The sequence below is a fragment of the Siniperca chuatsi genome, linkage group LG23 (genome assembly GCF_020085105.1).
Source record: "Siniperca chuatsi isolate FFG_IHB_CAS linkage group LG23, ASM2008510v1, whole genome shotgun sequence".
Lineage (NCBI taxonomy): Eukaryota > Metazoa > Chordata > Actinopteri > Centrarchiformes > Sinipercidae > Siniperca > Siniperca chuatsi.
The window spans coordinates 12,892,602-12,911,321 of record NC_058064.1 but is presented as its reverse complement, the minus strand read 5'-3'; the positions used below and the strand labels follow the sequence as shown (position 1 = coordinate 12,911,321).

The following is an 18,720-nucleotide window of genomic DNA, read 5'->3' as shown; positions in this document are numbered from 1 at the left end:
TACAGTAGGAGGTTGTTTTTCCCTTGAAAGTATCACCAGCACATACTGTGCATACTATGCTGTGGTTGTCTTATGAATAAAAGAAAATACTCATATTGTAATTCCAAAAAACAGAATACGAGACAAATCATGTTTCATTCCAAGGTTTTACCAGTGGGAAGTATCTGTATTCATGAAACCTAATTGAAAGGAAGCCTGCCTTGCATATGGAAGTGGTACAAAGAGCAGGAAATGAGATGGTTCTTAATGCGTTCACTGACAGATGATAACCTTTGATTTCCCCCCACTTACATCAGAAATGGCTGCTTGGAATGACAGTCACAAGTCAACAGTCTCTGATGTCTGTGTGCGTGTTTCTACTGCTGGTGTTGTCACGCTGGGGTGGGAAAAGATGACATGTGAAGAGCGAGACAGGAGAAAACCCTTGAGACACACACAAAAACCCCACATAGGTAGAAACAGAAAGCGATGAACCATCTGCATTGGCAATATAGACCCACTGAATCTAAATGAAATGGACTGACTTACAGTGAAAATGACAAAGAAAGATCTTGACAGCAAGACAAAGAAAAAACACTCCACATAAAGGAGAATGAGAGAAATAAAGATACTAAGTACTACAATTAGCTCAAAACTCCATGAGTCATTTCAAAGAAAATAGAGACAGGCACATGCTGCTATAAAAGATCCACAGTAAACATACATTTTTGTTGCATCTTTTAAGCAATGGTGTCCACCTTAACTCACCAACATTCAGTATGCAGAACAGAGAAAACAAAGAGGGAGAAATTTCTCCACCAATAGCGGTGTTTGAGTCAGGATTGTGTGCGAGGGGGTCACATAGGCGAGTGTGACAATAAACAAATCTTTTGAAAATACACCCAGAGAATGTTAAAATATTACTAATAAAATTAATATTACACATTATGTCAGACGTGTTTTCCCATTACACTGATAAAATCATATGGATGTAAAATAGGGTGAGAAAGTGCTCCCATTCCATCAGGACTTAACTGTGACATTGACAAATATCTTATTAGTATATTACTTAAAGTCAACTTCAAAGTTCTGTATTGAGACAACCAGACCAATTTACTGCTGTTCACATTTAGTGATAATGACTACATTACTTGGATGCCTAAAATTAGATTTTCATTATTCTATTCATTACATTCAAAAGCAGCATTATATGTAGTGATGAATATGTAGTTTTTTACTTATGATAATAATGACAAACTGCTGGTAAGTCACATCTGACAATTAAAGCTGAAGATATCCAATATCATCTAAGTTGATGCCACTGACAGCTCTGTCAGCACTTACGCTGCTGAGCTAACGTTGGCTTATAGTTTCACAGACTGATAGAACAAGCTGCTGCTCAGCTCTGAATGTCTAGAGACATTAAGGTGACATCCTGATTAAGGTGATTAGTAGTATTAGATATTAGTGTGATGTACTTAAAGTAACTAAGGGATTCCGACTATTGTTTACCATCTGCTAGCATTAGCTGTCAGTCAGTGCTCGACTGCTACCTAGCTAGCGGGGACTGGAAAATGGCGTATACAGGTAGCTAACGCTAGATGGTTTGGACCGACAGACTCTTGTGTTCATTTTGTCAACGATAAAGCAAGCAATCCTCTCTAACTTTTTAAATATCAAAACGATAAGAGTGGCATTTCACTCCCTTAAAAACATCTTATAAAATGTAAAAAAAAAAAAAAGAGAAGCCTGCCAGCAACATTGATCCTACCCTTGATTTTATGTGGGACAATGGGGCACAAGGAGGTTGTAGGGACGAGACATTTTATGGTTTAAAGGGGTCGTTGGCACAATGGCACAAAATTGTGCTTTGGCTATTATGAAGATTGTCTGAAGACATTCTGGGAAATGTAGGAAATAATCTTTTGTTTTGGCCCTCCACAGAGAGGTAACAGCATATGATCAGCTGCAGAGCAGCAAAGTCGATCTTGTTGAAGGACACTTCAGCAGTGCTGATGGTTCATGATGAGGGGCTTGGATGCAGGATACCAGTTGAAGGACAGTACACCAGCTTGTTACTTTTAGCAGATATTATTGAACAGGGACACGTGGGACTCACTGGTCTCTGGTGTTGCTGTGAGACTACGAAAAACCATTTGAAGCACGCCACTCCTTTGCTAAAAGTTCATACATTTTTAACTTTTAGCGCTCCCTCTGAAGCTAAGATCTAAAAGCTAAAACAAGCCTGCACTGTGAAGAGCGATTCCTAGAGAAAACAGTCTAATCTACTGCACACAGACACTGTATGATGTAGGAGAGATTAACCTAAGCAGGCTACTTAACATCCGTCCAGACAGCTATTTGATCCATGTTTCATGTTGTCATGCGGTCTTCCTCCATGCAGAACTAATTGGTTGTGTTCACCTGTTGTGCAGGAGCCCATGTCTGTGAAAAACTGTGAAGGACACTCATTATAACTTGTACACACAATCGCAGGCATGGACACAGATGCAATCACGGGTGAAGATGAGCACATAAACACAGGCAGGAAGAGCTGAACTATTCCTTGAATAAAGGTCCTAATAAGAGCACTGAGCGACGTCATCTCCTTGAAACCGTTGCCATAGATTATCACACACATACGCACACACCAAGCCACCACCACTACTTCCAACACAAACACACATCCCCCTTCCGCACTCTCTCTCTGTCTGATTTGCATTTTGGTTAACACTCTAATTGCCTCTCATTAAATACCTTGTCACTTTGATTAATTGGTGCGATACAGAAATGTAAAACAGCAGAGCATTACAATGCAAAGTGAACAGTTGCTGATTGGGAAAGACGAACAAGCCTGGCTAAAAATGCAAAACGGAGGTGAAATCATACTAACTCCTTACACACTTTTAAAGTCGAGTCAGGATGTTTTGATTCCTGAAGTGAATCTTTTAAAATGTGAAGAAAATAGCACAGTTAGGAGAACTACCTGAGGTCAAAATTTAGCTTTTTGAATGAGATTTAGGCAATGAGGTACTGATGAACTCTCCTTCCACATCACAATTCATCTCTCCTCCAATCCTTTTGTAGTTACAAGGGGTAGATAAATGCTAGGCTTGCCATGAACTAGAGAGAGATTCAGCCATAAAAGGTAATCCTTAAAGAGAGTCAAGGCAGTCGGCATCAAATTGATATAATGACAGGGAATGGTATAAATCAGCCTCTGCCCTTTTTCTCAAGTTTCTCTTTCTAAAGTGGAGCAGTTGCTTAAATGTTACTGAAAGTGCCCGTATGACTAAAACGTTTCTAGTTTTAATCCTGAAACAATGCACACTCTCCCACACGGTTACTAATGTGTCCACAAGAAAGAAAAGGTGCCCTTGAGCTCATCCCCAGCTGCTCCAGCAAAGTAAAACAGCACTGAGTGAGTGTGATGCTGCTAAGATAGATGCATATGCTCAGCAAATCTTCCCCAGTTAAATATAGGTTAAAAAGAATCAGATCACAGCAAAACAGCAGTCATTTACTCCAGAGAGACATCATACTCAGCTCGAAATGAGCTATAATTGTATTTTGGCAGGTGGTGTACTATTGTACAGCAAGTGAGAGGGAATATCAAAGTTGGGTTTTTTTTCACTTTCTGACTTTAGAGCACTTAGAAGTCAAAAAGAACCAAAACTTACATATCTACTGTTTGAAAAAGTAGCATCGTTCTGTAACTTAAAGTAACTCATATTTCCCTAACTGGGAGAAGTTAGCTAACAATGGGAGATGCCAACATTGAACTCACCGCCTTCGTTGAGGAGAGTCAGGGAAATGGAAACTCCAGCAAAACAATGTATCAGAGCAAGCAGTGCAAGCCTCCTAAAGCTTTCCAAATAAACTTCAATTTTAGATAAATCATTTCAAAGCTTGAGTCCAACCAAAAGTAAACACAGAAATAAGTCCCCTGGATTACGACTGACTGTAGGGAACTACTTACGCGGCATCTTGCTAACCAAACTAGATGCCTTAATTTGCCTCTAAATCCTTAACTGACCATTTGCAAATCGTTTAGATCTATGATATAATGTTTAGCTGATAGTATTGTAGAATGTTTTGGAAAGACAGTTTGAAAACAAACAGAAAAAAAGGTTTATTTCAACCCCCTCCATTTTGTTTTGCTAGCTCGTTCTGGCTGTTTGTAACGCGTGCATCAGTAGCATCATAGTATTCTCATCCCTCACAAGGCAAGGGTCCAGTTGCACAGCCTGCCACTCAAATTTATGAAACCATCATCGTCTTTGACTCCGCTGCACTAGGTGATATTGCATGTCAGAGACTTTTATTATTGAAATGAGACATTTATGACAGTGAGCCCTTGCCACATGAGAGCGGCCTCCTGAATCATCTCAATGCAGCAAAAGGAGGAAGAGAAATGAGATTTGGCAGATTATTGGCGCACGCCACCTGCGCTTCCTCACTCATCACAATATGCCAATTTCCATGAATGTAAAAACAATCATTCTTGTATTGAGCTCAAGTTCACAAAAATCATGATATGGCGGATGTATGGAAGAAAGCTTGTTGAGAGCTGTGTCTCCTCAGAGGCAGACGAGGTCAGTGTTGAATGGGCAGGGGGTCTCTCCTCGGCAGCTTATTGTTTCGTGGCCCATTGTTAGCCTATTCAGTCTGAGATACTGGCATTATTCAGTCAAATATGGTTAATGCAAACAATCGCATTGTAGAGCTGTTTTAAGTCTGTCGGGAGCTGATGTAATGTTTAAACTGTGTGTGTATGTGACTTATGTGTGTCTGCTTCCATTTGCACAATAACACCATATCTGTCAGATTTAGCTGTGAGGTTGAGTGGTTTCCATCACGCTCTTATCTGTGCACAAACCACATCCATTCACATGTACACCCACACACTCACACAAATAAACTCTTATCACTGGGCTTTCCTTATCGCTCCTGATTGTATTCAAAAGTGGAAACAACATTTAGCCATTTTAGTGACCAAATAATACCCTGTGACACATTTAAAGGTTGACATGAGCCCTCTCTTGAGCATATTGAAAGCCTCAGGCCTGGCACTGATTGGCTTTCACTGTGCTACTTTCAACCCCGTCTCAACACATGTAAGCCATGGTCTGCTAGTAACCCCTCATTGTCAATGATGCGTATTAATTCGTGCATCACAAGCAGCAAAATGTTACATTAATAGCTGGTAGCTGCGACTCAACATTTGCTTTCTGCAGGCCCTTAAAAGTCTGTCTAGAGTTATGTCAGGAATCGAAATATCAGAGCTTATTCAAACAATCAGTTGGACTTTTCAGTGGAGACAGTGCTGTGAATTAAGGTTGTCTACCACATTATACTGCCCTACAAAGCCAAAATTCACCCATTTGGTCAAAACTGAGTTAAGACCAGAATCTGATGTAATATAAAAATTATGCCGAACAATAGAGTCAAACTTCGTAAAACAAGTCTGTCTAGAAAAGTCGTAAAACTTTGCAGTAACTACAAAACAAAGCTAAAAACCAAGCAAAACGCAGCTATTGCACTCCAAAGACCAAACCGCGAAAGCAAGAAAGCCATGCTGTTTGAACTGGTGAGATAGCCACAGCTAGCCTTAGCTAGAGATACATTTATCTACTTTTTCCTAACTGTTTCCTGTAAGTCATTTATGATGATCCGACATGTTATTACAGCCGTTTGTTATACCACATAAATTAGGCAGTAGTTATAAATCCAAAACACGGTCAAGATAAAAAGTAACAACAGCTAATAAATTGTATTAAATCATAGATTCTTTTATTTTCTTTGAAGATGCTGCGGTTGCCCAGTGCTCTTGAGACTGTCCGTTAATTAGGTCTTAAGGTCTGTGACATTGTTTAGATAAAATATGTCTTTATATTCATAAAATTAAAGTAGCTTATTTGGCTAACTGGCCAAACTGTGTTAGCCTTCTAACCCTTTTTTCCCAACTTTAATGTTTCTGTAGTCATTGCTTTCTGCCGTTGTAGGCTAGTATAGATAGATAGAAAAGACAGAAAACATTCTCAAAGCATCTCAAGAAGTAATAACAAGCATACAAAGTGGGCCAATAACAAATGACATTTTCAGTAAAGGCTGTAGATCGATGATGACACACTGTGTTCACCGAACACACAAAGTAGAAACACACACACATAAGCAACAGTATATTCTGTCCTCCCAAACTGTAGCACACCACTTTGAACCTTGACCTTTCGGAAGAGTGTTTGGACAGACAAGAAGCTATGGTTTAGGGCTACTGGGAACCATTTTTTATTGGCAATAGTAACCTTTAACTTGAGAGGTATGTGAAGGCTATACTAGATTGTTGGTTCATTACAGCCATCCCTATGGACTGCCGTAAACTCACTATTTTTAGTGTTCTTGTGGAGCTTTCATGGTTTATATCAGATGATGTAATGACTTGATATTGTCTCTCTGTCAGCTTGGTCACAGGAGCGCAGTTGAGTAATGAGAAAGGGAGCTTGTAATCAAAATGGAATTAGTGTTTCATATTGATGGAATCCGCAGACCTACACGTCTCAGTACAGATATCGCACTTGCATGTATAGCTACCATGCATGCTTGCCCACTCACACACATACACACATACAGACAGAAAGGAAGATTTCATGCTATGACTAAATGGGGGAAACAATAACAGGAAACTGCAAAGAAAAAGATTATACACAGAACAGAAAATTAAGACATTTCAATGAAAAGTATGGAAAATGTTGGATTATGGATATGTCACTGAAGGTTTAATGCAGACTGTGTGTGATAAAGATAAAATAGAATGACTAATACAACTAAGAAATATACAGTTATTATATAACCATTTAAAGCATATGTGGACATAAGGAAAACAAATATGTGAATGATTTTCTTGATTCTGAACCATTTTGCCCAATCCACAGCAATTGTCACAAAGTTCCAAAACCTTTCTCTGTCTTGTTTGCTCCTCTTTATCTCCTCATTTGTGGTTTAATTATCCCTAATGCTTTGTAAATTCAGTGTATATGATGAACAAAATGTGTCGTGCACACAAACACGGACATAAAACCTGCACGTTCTGAGCCATTATCCCCAATTTTTGTGACATCTGCTGGCTATTAATCAGCCCCCAGTTAGCTCATCAACAGGCAGACTGAATAGAGGGAACAACAGCAGGTAAACACACTAGCAGGTGTACCCGCACAATCACTTCCTGCCTTCCAGAGCATTCCCTCTGATTGGAGATTAATGTGTCCATCTGGACCTGCATTACCACTTCAAAAATGTTGTGGAACTTTCCCTACGCTTCTTCTGAGATGCCCATAGGTTCAAACGGGACGATAAAATGAAGTTAATGTGTGTGGATGAGAACTTTTACGTGGCAAAAATATGTCATAACAAAAAAGATCACAGGTTCAGCCATAAATTAATTGCCGTGATAGCTGCAGATGGCAGTGGACTGATGGGCACCTAAAGCTGCTGCAACACTTTTCTAACTAATTGCACTTAACAATGTCAAGAAATGTGTCATGTGTGGGTCGAACATAATGGTTTTTCTTTACATACCCCACGCAAGGTCTAGCAGGCCTATACTGACATCACAAAAAGAAAACCATACTGCCATCAACATGATGTTCAATTTTCTGCTACTAAGCCCTTCGACTAGGCTAAAATGTATAAGAAATATTTCAGAACGTAGTTCTTCATATTTGTTCTCCCAATATAGATGCTGACATTAGGCGTATGCTTCCACATTTTAAGCCCTTGACAAACACTCTCAGATGTCAAAATCAATGCGAACAATCAATTTCAGGATGTGACAGGCTGAAAATGAACATGAGCACAGCCTTGGAATACAGAGGTTAAACTAATTGGGTTAAACTTATCTGTGTCCGAGAGTAAATGCCTAGGTGTGTGTGTTCTCACATTGACAGCTGTCAGTACAACATCTCTTCTCCACTGATTCCCTTCTGGCACAACCTTTTCTGATCTCACAAATTAACAAGGTGCTGCTTGCTAAAACTGACATTGGAGTAATGGAACAAGGTATACCCCCACTGCTCTTCCCCACTTTGCTGCTCCTTTCCTTAAATCATTGTTATTATTATTCTACGTCTAATGGGCTTAATGGTAGGAATGTAATGTAAATAATGCATTTGAGTTGGATTGATTTGAAGAAGAATATTGGTGCATAACAGAATGAGATAAAATGAGCTCATTAAAGAGTTTTTCTCCTTCAGCAAATGCTGCAGTCTAGTACATTATACAGTCTCTGTAAATTTGGCAGTAGCCTAAAGGTTAGAGAAGTGCATTTGTAAATAGCTGGTCAGCACTTAAAATGTCTGAACCTGCTGGGAAAGTGTGTAGGTAAAAAAAAAAAAAAAAAAAAAGGCAGAATATGTAATGTGCGCCTTCCATCAAGACTTACTGCCAAAGTGCCCTTTATAAAAGCACTTAACTTGTAGTTTCTTTACTGGAAGCTATTCAGCACCTAACTGTGGAGACGTGTAAAGGCACTGCGAGGCTCCCAGGTGTGAATGTGAAACAGGTTGTTGCTGAAAAGAGCATGTATGTCTGCCAGATCGTCTTTGGATAAATTAGGGTTAAAAAAAAGGCATTGTGATCATTAATAAGTGTGCAAGGTCTCCTTTCACTTTCTACTGACTAGACTCCTCTTTTCAGAGACAGTATATTGTAATTATTGTCAGTGACAAGGGAATTCAGACGTTGGAACAGAATATGGTTTGCATCTTTTCACCATAACATGCAACATGATGGAGGACAAAGGGTGTCCTAGTGATCTGGTCTCCTCTTCCTCCAGGTGAATGCGCGCGACTTCTCCAAGGTCAACCATGAGGAGACAGTGGTGGAGGCCATCAGGCGAGACCCCATAGTTGTCCAGGTCCTCCGGCGGACCCCCACCAGAGCCACGGCTGCTGTTGCACCTAACCACAGCGGCACACCACAGGATGTGTGTGTGGTAGATGTTTGCACGCAAACGGACATCACCTTTGAGCACATCATGGCACTGGCGAAGCTTCGGCCTGCTACTCCACCCGTTCCTGACATCTGTCCCTTCCTTTTGTCTGACAGGTGAGGGCAAACACTTAGTGTACAGTTTAGCCTTCCATCTACTGAAAGGTAGCTGAATGTTAATGGTACACACTGAGACGACATAAACAGTTTGAAAATTATTACCCTATTTTTTGTTAACTGGAACCAGGAAATTGTTTTTTCCATCCCAAATGAACCTGAAGCTCCCTTGAGGCTTCTCCGCTGTTCTCTTTCATTTCATGGTAGTTATTAAGCAGTTGTATCATAGTGTGGAAACCCCCAGCATAGCTAAGTACATGGTCCCTGTGAAATCATTATGCAGAGCCAAACCTGCATGCAATAATTGCTTCTGTGTGCTACATCCATTTTCTTTAATGGGAGATTTTGCTGGGCGATTAAAAGCCAATGGGCTGATAGAGCAGGCATTCTGCCGCTACGTCCATTCTGTGGCTATTTATAGGGCTTTGCTGGGCAGCAGATGAAATCAATTTGTCCTATAAAACTACAAATCTGCCAGTCTTGGTCAATGATTATGAAGAGGCAGTTATCATGGTGACAGTTTACAGAGGTCATGGCTTTTATGGGGAATGGCGAATGGTTGATGTCTACATTGCTGAGTTTTGTTGCAAAATGAGACAACTACTAAGAAATGTAACACATACAAAATAACATAACTTTTATGTAATTGACTTTTTTGTTTCATTTTGTCAAAGAAGCAAATTTAGCATGATTAACATGATGCACAAACCACTTACTTTATTCTTGGACCAAATTTAACTGGTATGCTAACATTATTGTCATACTGCCAAAGCCATTCAATACATTATCTGCTTATTTCAAGTTAGAGGTAACAAACATGAAGACACATGCATATGGGAACATATATTAAGGACCTTTAAAATAACTGTCTCTTCTTTTTTCTCTTTAGTTGTCATTCCATCCACACCATGGAACGTGAGTTTTATGAATGTCCAGAGTACCTGTCTAATACCCCAGCAGAGGTGGAGAGGACTGAAGAGTATGAGTATGAGGTACAGTTTTCAATCTTTCTGCTGTATGAGTGTATTTCTAAAGTCCTCAAACTGTACTGGGACAGCACAACATGTTTTTGCACCTTTAGTCTATCAGTCGATCCGTCCACGACAAGATAACTTGAAAACAAGATTGGTATGAAATTTGGTGTAAAAGTTGATGGTCCACAGAGAATGAATACTTATGTATATTGTGACTCCCTAACCTTTCCTCTCATCATCATAAAATGTCTGCTTTTATTATATTTTATAATCTGCAAGCTCATGTTTTAAGCTTTATTTATACTCACGCGAGACACCGTGGCGTGTGCCTCCGCAGAGCTGAGAGCATGCAGAGCAGCATTTATGCTTGTCCGTTGCAATAGAGGTGTTTGTAGAGGCGAACCTGCTCAGCCAGTCTACCTGTGGCGTCCATGTTGAAATGAAAGCACACTTTTTGGCAGACCCTTGTACCATGGATGCTGCGTCCGGCCCCCCTCCCATTCAGACAAATTTCCACCCTCCTGCATCTGGTTGGGCCAGTCACAACCGTTTATCTAATATGGGGCGGGATTGATATGATGACTGTAGAGAAGAGTGTGACCTTATTGGTCGTTGAGGCATTTTCGTAAACAACCAAGATTGCTGCCGCTGATGTGGAACTGTTTCTATTGAATCCACTCACTATTAAACCAACTATAACGTCAGTATTAAACCAACTGGGCAGTATATTTTCTCTAAAAGAAGAACAAACTCACTTAAAGCTTTTGTTGATAAGAAAGATGCGTTTGCTGTACTTCCGACAGGATTTGGTAAGTTTAATTTACAAACTACGCAACATTACACGTTTCGTTGCTCTGGTTGGTTTTATCCAATTGCGTCCAGAGGCATTTTGATTTGCGCCCGTTGTTAACGCCCCTTTGAAATTGAAAATGAACTGAGAGCTTCCAGACTAATTCTGGCGATGAAATATCAAAATCTGTGGCACCCTGGTGGTCAATTATTGGTCATTAGCCTTCCTCTGGTGATTTTATTTTACCATTGTTTGGAGAGTGCAGGAAAGGATGTCTTTAACAGACTTGTAGCAGAGTATTCAGTTTTCCAATGAAGAATCAAATGGTGTTAATATTGTATCAAAATCATATGAAGCCCAGGATGCGCACAGCACAATACTTGTGCAATGGAAATGCTCATTTGTGAAGCGATTTGTGGCTTCAGAGTTCCAAGCTATTGAAACTTGATTGAATAGGCTCAATGCAATCCACTGATGCAGTCGGACATGAGGCTGCTGTTGTCAGTAACACAGAATCCCAGGAGATAATCCAAGGCTAGCCCTGACGCATGATGCTCACAAGTCCCACAACAATACAAGAAAAATTGTCTACAATAATGCAAGCCCTTATGAAAGCTGCATCTACTCTTTAGATTGTTCTGTGTAGCATAAAGTCCCTGGGTTTAAGATGGAAGGGCATTCTTCATATAATTGTACCAAAAAAACCTATCTGAAAGGCCTCCTTGTTGAATTACCAGTGTGTTTCATCCACAGGCCATTAGTTTCCCTTTCATCATGCACTGATCTTCAGAAATGTTTGTCCATTTTCAGACAGTCACTTCAAGATGAACAGAAATTGTGAGTATGTTATGTGGTAAAAAGCAAGCACTCACTGAAATCAGAATTGATTTGGTGGGATTTCAATCCGCAACCAACAATATAATTGTTAAAAAGTTTCTAGGTTTGTCTGAGCAATGTTACAGAATGTTAACGACCTTGCACTGATTAATCAATTAGGTTATGTTCCATATTAAGTTGTGGCTGGTGTATTATCTGCCATCTCATGGAATACTGTATATCACTAATACAGTAAATAGGAGGCTTTTACAGAGAATTGTGATTGTGATTAATTCACACATTGCTAGTTTGGAACAGCATAATTTGTGCTTCTTCACAAAACAACATGTATAAAAGCTTGTCCCTTAGACACATAGATATACTGAATATGAGACATGTTTTTTTCACACATGTTTTCAGGATTAATGTTTGATATATGACCTTATATGTACAGCCATGCTAGAGTTCTTTGAGGCTGTTCTTAGGCACAAGAGTTCTTTGAGCTAAATGCTAATGTCAGCATGCTAACATGCTCATAATGACAATGCTAAAATGCTGATGTTTAGCAGGGAATGTTAACCTTGTTCACTGTCTTACTTCAGCATGAAAGCATGCTAACATTTGGTAATTACAACTAAACACAAAGTACAGCTGAGGCTGATGTCAATTTGTTTTCCATACAGCCAATGGTCTGTACCCACAAGTGTCTCCATTGTAACAGATGAATCATGCCACTCAGACAGTGGACCTCGAGGTCATGCTAGGTGACAGTGATAGGTGACGTTTGCTACTGTCAATGGTCCTCCCCTGGTTTAATTGGCACTTCCTGGTTCAGTGAACTGCATTGTGGGTCATTAGGATTGCTCTGCTGCCAGCTGTGGCCTTACCTTACAGCGTCATCTTGATGAAAGAGTCTCCAGTGTGTGTCAGGGGTGGGAGTAGGGGTGGAGTGCTTGTGTGCGGTAATAGCAGTAGTATCAGAACAAAGTCGGCTTTACAACATGAACACACACACACACACACACACACACACACTCACACGCACACACATACAGTCAAACTCCCCCCACCTGCCACACCACTTACTTACCTCTGTCCATCCATGTGTATCTAACTGAAACAATTGCTTTCTTCTTGGTTGAAACAGAATAGGGCTGCCATTCCCAGGAACATTACTTCTGACAGGTTTAGCTTCACTTCCAGCTGATTGTCCACATGGGTAGTCTTGCTGTCATAATACTCCTGCTATTTCTGCCAAATCTACCAAAGTACAATATTTCAAAGTAGCAGACAGAAGATGTCGAAAAAATAAAGTTCACAGTGGAATAGCAAGCCATTCCAATTCCAATTCCCAGAGTTATTGAAAATACTGTTCCCGGGACATGTTGAATAATAGCAGATTTTAATGAATGCTCTGTTTGGTCACCAGGTTACACAGTACAGTTAATGAAGTGGCAGCAGCCAGAAAGCAGCCAGTTAACTGTTTGCCAAATTTGTCAAAATAAACATGTCTTAATTATGGATCGTCAGCAGGTGCCAAACATCAAATTTTTTTATCCTCAGAAACAAAGAAATATTGGCACGCAAGGGGTGGTTCAACAATAAAGAGCCTTATTGCGCTTTGTCAGTGCAAGTATAAAATAAGAGAAAATAAAGCAGAAAAATGTGTTACTGCTTTTTAAAAGATCAAGCAGTGACAAACTCAAAAGTAAGAGAGGGGTACTCCTGTGATTTAGTATTGCACTTCCATGATGTTGGGGGACTTAAGAGAGAAAGATTAAATGAAAAATGGTGAAAATCAATGCAGCACAGGCCAAGATATCCAGGCTTTTAATCTCTAGTATGAGCCAAGCACCAAAAACACTGGATCCTATAATTACCATGATGCAACTAATAATTAACATAATGTAATATCATCTTTTGTTAGACACTCCCTGCCTGATAAATGCTTACATCTTTCAAAGTCCACACCCCCAGTTCGTAAACGCAGGTTTTCTGTTAAAAATCGATAGCCTTTAACCCAATTCAAGATAACCCTGATGATTTTGTCCCACTTTAAAAAGCTGCCACCCTGCCAACACCAAATGGTTTGTGTTGAGGTTGTCAGTGGCCATGCTCCCATAATGTACTACAAAATTGGTTTGCATAGACCAAGTAGCACTAAAGCAGATGAAAAATTTGAATTTTTTCAAATTTGAACAAATCTGAAAGAAGCTAAAGAAAACAGCACAGCATCAATGGGATACCTCTTATTAAAATCATTTGTATGCTTTTCCTGACTGAATTATCATCACTACACTTTAAGGACTGTCGCTATAAAATAGTGACAGTTGAACGGATGTCATCATCTGCAAAGTGGAAACAATGAGCCAATGAACATTAGGCATGGCAGTCATTTCTTTTGAATGAAACATGAAGTAACTGTTAAGTGCATATTAGAACTGAAATGTTGCTAACAGATGTTTAATGTGGCTCTAAAAGATAGGATGTCACCTATGTCATACGTCTTAAGTTTTCATATACCTTAGTAGCATGTGGTAAATGTGATCTCTCCCATTTAAAATTGGGAAACCACATACTGTAAGATGAATTCCATCAATTGTCACAATGCATTATAAGCCATGTGAAATTAGTTTCAACGTCACTGCTGTGCCATAATTTAAACTCCATGGTGGCACAGATTAAGATCCAATCATCACTAATCAAGCTTCTCTACAGTTTCAGCACCCACAGCTCCAAGCATCTGGAGATCATTGACTAGTGGGCTTCACAACACGATAACTGACTCCAGTAATCCAGTAAAACTCAGCATACCACCCAATGTGACATTAAGGCGTTAGTGCTGTCTGATCTCTCTGTATGCAGCTGTTCTTTCACTGCCAGGGTTCGTATGAATCAGCCAGTGTACTAAACTGGTGAGGAGTGTGGGTAGTCAAGACCAGCGCATGGTGTTACTATATTATAAACTCCTAACACACCCCAACCTTTGAAGGTCAGGGCTGTCTGCACAGGGGGTTAAATGCCACAAAAATTAATTACTTCCCCTGTCTATCTCTGCTATTGTGGTTTCCCATGACAGAAAAAAGCGGCTGGGGCTTAATTCTTGCCCCCCACCCTCTTTGTCACCCCTTTTTACCCCACTCCCCTCCTTTCACAACTCCACCGCGCTGAAATGAATTTGGCAGCGTGGGGTTAATAAAGATTACCCCTGGAGTTATCTTTATGTGATTACCTTTATACACAGCAGGGATCAAAAGGAGCCAGTAGCGAGTCGGGCTAAATTCAGAGACATTTCCTGTGGGAGGGGACCAGCCTGTGAAATACCATCACTATAGACCTGCCCTGTATGTTGCCACATGCTGGCTTCAGTTTGATACTGACAGGCTTTCATTTCATTGATGTACACAACACATGCTGGGACTACATGTGTGTGTGTGTTTTATTTATATTGCTTTGCAGTGCACTGTTGGACTGCAGGTTATAAAAGAGTTCTCTCGTTACATCATTGTTCTTCTCAATGTGCTGGGTTGAGTTCTAGTGTGGTGACTTTTGCAACTTCAGGTCTTATTCTGGGTGAAGGTGGAGCAGCCTGTGAGTCTGTGTAGGTGAACAACTAGACCAAGACTCCAAGGGACTAAACCAAACTAGAACTCAGTGTGTGTGTGTGTGTGTGTGTGTGTGTGTGTGTGTGCTGCACAATCGACTAGACACCTTTTTCTTTGATAATCTGATTTCCAAAACTTTCAGATGAATAACAGCTAGAAATACAGCTAGTAGTGGATAGATTTTCCAAACTCATCTATTAGTCATCCAAGCTGCACTAATTCATGTTTTTTATGTTACCAATGAAAAACATGACTACCTGTAATGGGAAAGGCATTGTTTACTGCGGTTCCCATCATCGCTAAAGAGCATTAACTTCTTTCAGTTAACTGTTTTTCTGCCAAATCTACCAAACTATAATATTTCCAAGTAGCAGACAGTAGATGTAGGAAATGAGTTTCAGAGCTAACAAATTTATATATGCAAGCTTTGATTGTTAGGGTAAAAAATAAAGTTCACAGTGGAATAGCAAGCCATTACAATTACAATTCCCGAAGTTACTAAAAATACTGTTGTGAATATCTGAGTTAATCGCATTCCCAACAGTTGCAACCCTTTTTGGATATTCATATCTACTTCCCGGGCAAAGTAATGTTGAATTTTATCGTTTTCAGTGTAAAAGCTTAGATAAACCCACTGTACGCTGCCCAGAATGAAACGACAAAGTTAGCAACTATCTGGAGAACATAGTGGAGCATTAAGAGAAAGAGCATAAAGAGACAGACATTTCTCTCATGAGTTGGCGGAGAGCAAAGAAGAGTTCATTTGGAGAATCTAGTACTTGACTCCAATGAATGCTAATTTTGCTGGATGTGTAAATACTGTAGGCAACTGTTTGTGTTATGTTAGCCATATCAACTTATAAGGTGCTAATATGTCAGAGTTGTGTTTAGAGCTTGTTGCGCCTCCAAGTGGCCAAAAAATCTATTCATACAGGTTAAAAGCTGTGACATAAGAGAAACAAAGAAAAGCTGTGTTAAATATATTAAAAGAAAAACTGAGGCAATCAAGAACATGTAAAATTACCACCGCGTCTATTAAAAATTACATCCAAATTCAACTAATTTGCTATATCAAATATGTTTTGCCAGAAACATAATGAAGCTCTAATTATGTTTTTAATTACCATAAAGAAGAAAGCTTATTTTGAATGTATCTGCTACACATAATTATTCAGTTTTTCCTCCAGTATCCAGCTAGTAAATATATCTTGATTAATCTCTTATTGGTTATGTTTGGTGGTTAGGCATTTAGTTGTTATGGTCAAAGTTAGGGTCAGGGGCTTGGGAATGCACAATGCAACAGTCCTCATAAGTGTATAATTACAAACCTGTGTGTGTAAAAGAGAGAGAGGTTGACATTTGAGGGTCGCCTGGATATTGTGCCTGGATCAGTAGAAAATTAACATAGATCCTCTTTGCCTAAAGCAATTTCACTACTTATGACTACAGAACAACAAAACACTCCCAAAGTGATTAGTAACGGTAATGTGGAGCATAAAACTCAAGTTGGACCTCATCTCCCATGGGTGGTATCATTTCAGCTGCTCTGTAAAACAGATGAATAAACTTCATATTTGAATTGATATGGTTTTGGAATCCATCAAATCCACTGGGAAAAAAACATAGGCTCATAACAGGTGCACTATGGCAAACACCATGAGAAAACATGTTTGGTTTAAAACATTATTGGTTTGTGTGTGTGTGTGTGTGTGTGTGTGTGTGTGTGTGTGTGTGTAACAGGAGGTGGAGCTGTGTAGGCAGAACAGCCAGGAGAAGCTTGGCTTGACGCTGTGCTACAGGACGGACGATGAAGAGGACACCGGCATCTATGTCAGCCAGGTAGGGACAGATGTTCCTGTTGGTCCTCCTACACTGACACTTATAGGTAACATAATTACCTACTACGCAACAGATATTTACTGTACTGTAAAATAAAATGCTATGCCCAGGAGAAGCACTGGAGTATAAACTAGCACTCCCCGATGAGGTCTGGTCGTGACAAGGCTGCATGTTCGCTAAATCAAACTCACGGTCCCATGATCAGTTTCCATTGGAGCAGGATGTTATTAAAAGATGGCATGAAGTCCCATTTGAATTCCCATATTTACATCCTGACGGAGAGAGCAAGTTGAACTGAATTAGGGAGGAAGGAGAGAAATATGTTTGCCATTTGAATATCAACTATGAATGAGCCATGCATGGCCAAAGAGGAAGTCAGGTTTGAAATGTGATTCCCATCTTGCCATTCTCATTCCTCCTCCTTTAACATGTTTTAATTGAAGGCTTTAATTAGCTCTGAGCGACAACCTTCTCTTCCACGCCCCACAGTATTTTAAATGTCAAATTCTCCCATTTACTGTACCCCCTCTGAATACCAAACACACAAAACAAAGAGGGAACATATTACAGAAATTCTTTTTAAAATTCAATTCTTTTGATTTGCTCAGAAAAAAATACATCCTCTTGCAAAATTGTTGACTAGACAAAATGAAAACAAATTCTTGCATTATATGAAATTATGAGGGCTTCAAGCACTACAAACTGAATTAGAATAATGTTCAGCCTGACTGCAGGTGCAATTTCAGTCCCATTATGAATAGAAAAGGCAAGGGTGTGAAAAGTAAGCACTGCTATGAGGATTAGAATGCTGCCATAAAGATGGAAATGGCAGAAGCACAAAGACCTGCAGTATATTTAGCTCCTTTCAGCCTTTATAAAATTACTTTTACATAAACCAGCTATTTCTCTGGTTTTTCACCTGTTCGTCTTGAACCAGACGAAGAATCTGAATACAAAACCATAAACAACACGGGCACCTGCTGAACCTCAACAGATTGTGAAGGGAGTCTCCCACTGACAGGCCGCATCTATTTTTGTATGTTTGATAAAAAGGATAAAAATGCTAATTTCCCTCATTAAAATGTATGCATGGATAGTATCGGTGCGACTTTGGGAAGGGCGTGATATTTTTCTCCATTTCCACTGAAGTTTCTTTTCCCCACATGTAGCTACCTCTCTTGATCTTCAATGCAAGAACAACAAAGTTTATGAAATGATTATGGAATGCTTGTTGTGTTGTTGCATATCTACTGGGATGCATTTTGAAAAAGGTGAGATGTTGATTAATTCTACTAAAATAGAATCATGTATGTGCCATAAACACTTGCGACTTCTATTGTTTTTTTCTCAGCTGTCTCTCATGATCTTTCACTCACTTCATTTATAACTAACATGCTCTTCTGTATAATGTCAAGGACTTAAATGTTACCTCAGTCAGTGTCAGTCACCAGCTTCCAAACTCAAAATGAATGTAAAGCAGTAATACATGTCAACCTGTGAAAACCCACCTGTATGAACAATACATGGTTGTCAGCGATAAAATAAGCATCTTTTCTTTGTGAAAAAACAGACTTTTATTCCTGACAGCAGAGATGAGAGAGCAGTGGTGAGATAG

The 18,720-nt window shown here is 39.6% G+C and overlaps 1 protein-coding gene across 2 annotated transcripts in view; it reads left to right on the top strand.

The window, feature by feature from the left end:
- The window catches only part of pdzrn4 (PDZ domain containing ring finger 4), a 38,884-nt gene that overhangs the window by 13,946 nt on the left and 6,218 nt on the right, over positions 1-18,720 (top strand). For both annotated transcript variants that reach the window (XM_044185707.1, XM_044185706.1), the window contains 3 exons: positions 8,810-9,081; positions 9,971-10,073; positions 17,007-17,105. In XM_044185707.1, the coding sequence (XP_044041642.1) occupies positions 8,810-9,081; positions 9,971-10,073; positions 17,007-17,105 (474 nt within the window). The remainder of the gene's footprint in view (positions 1-8,809; positions 9,082-9,970; positions 10,074-17,006; positions 17,106-18,720) is intronic.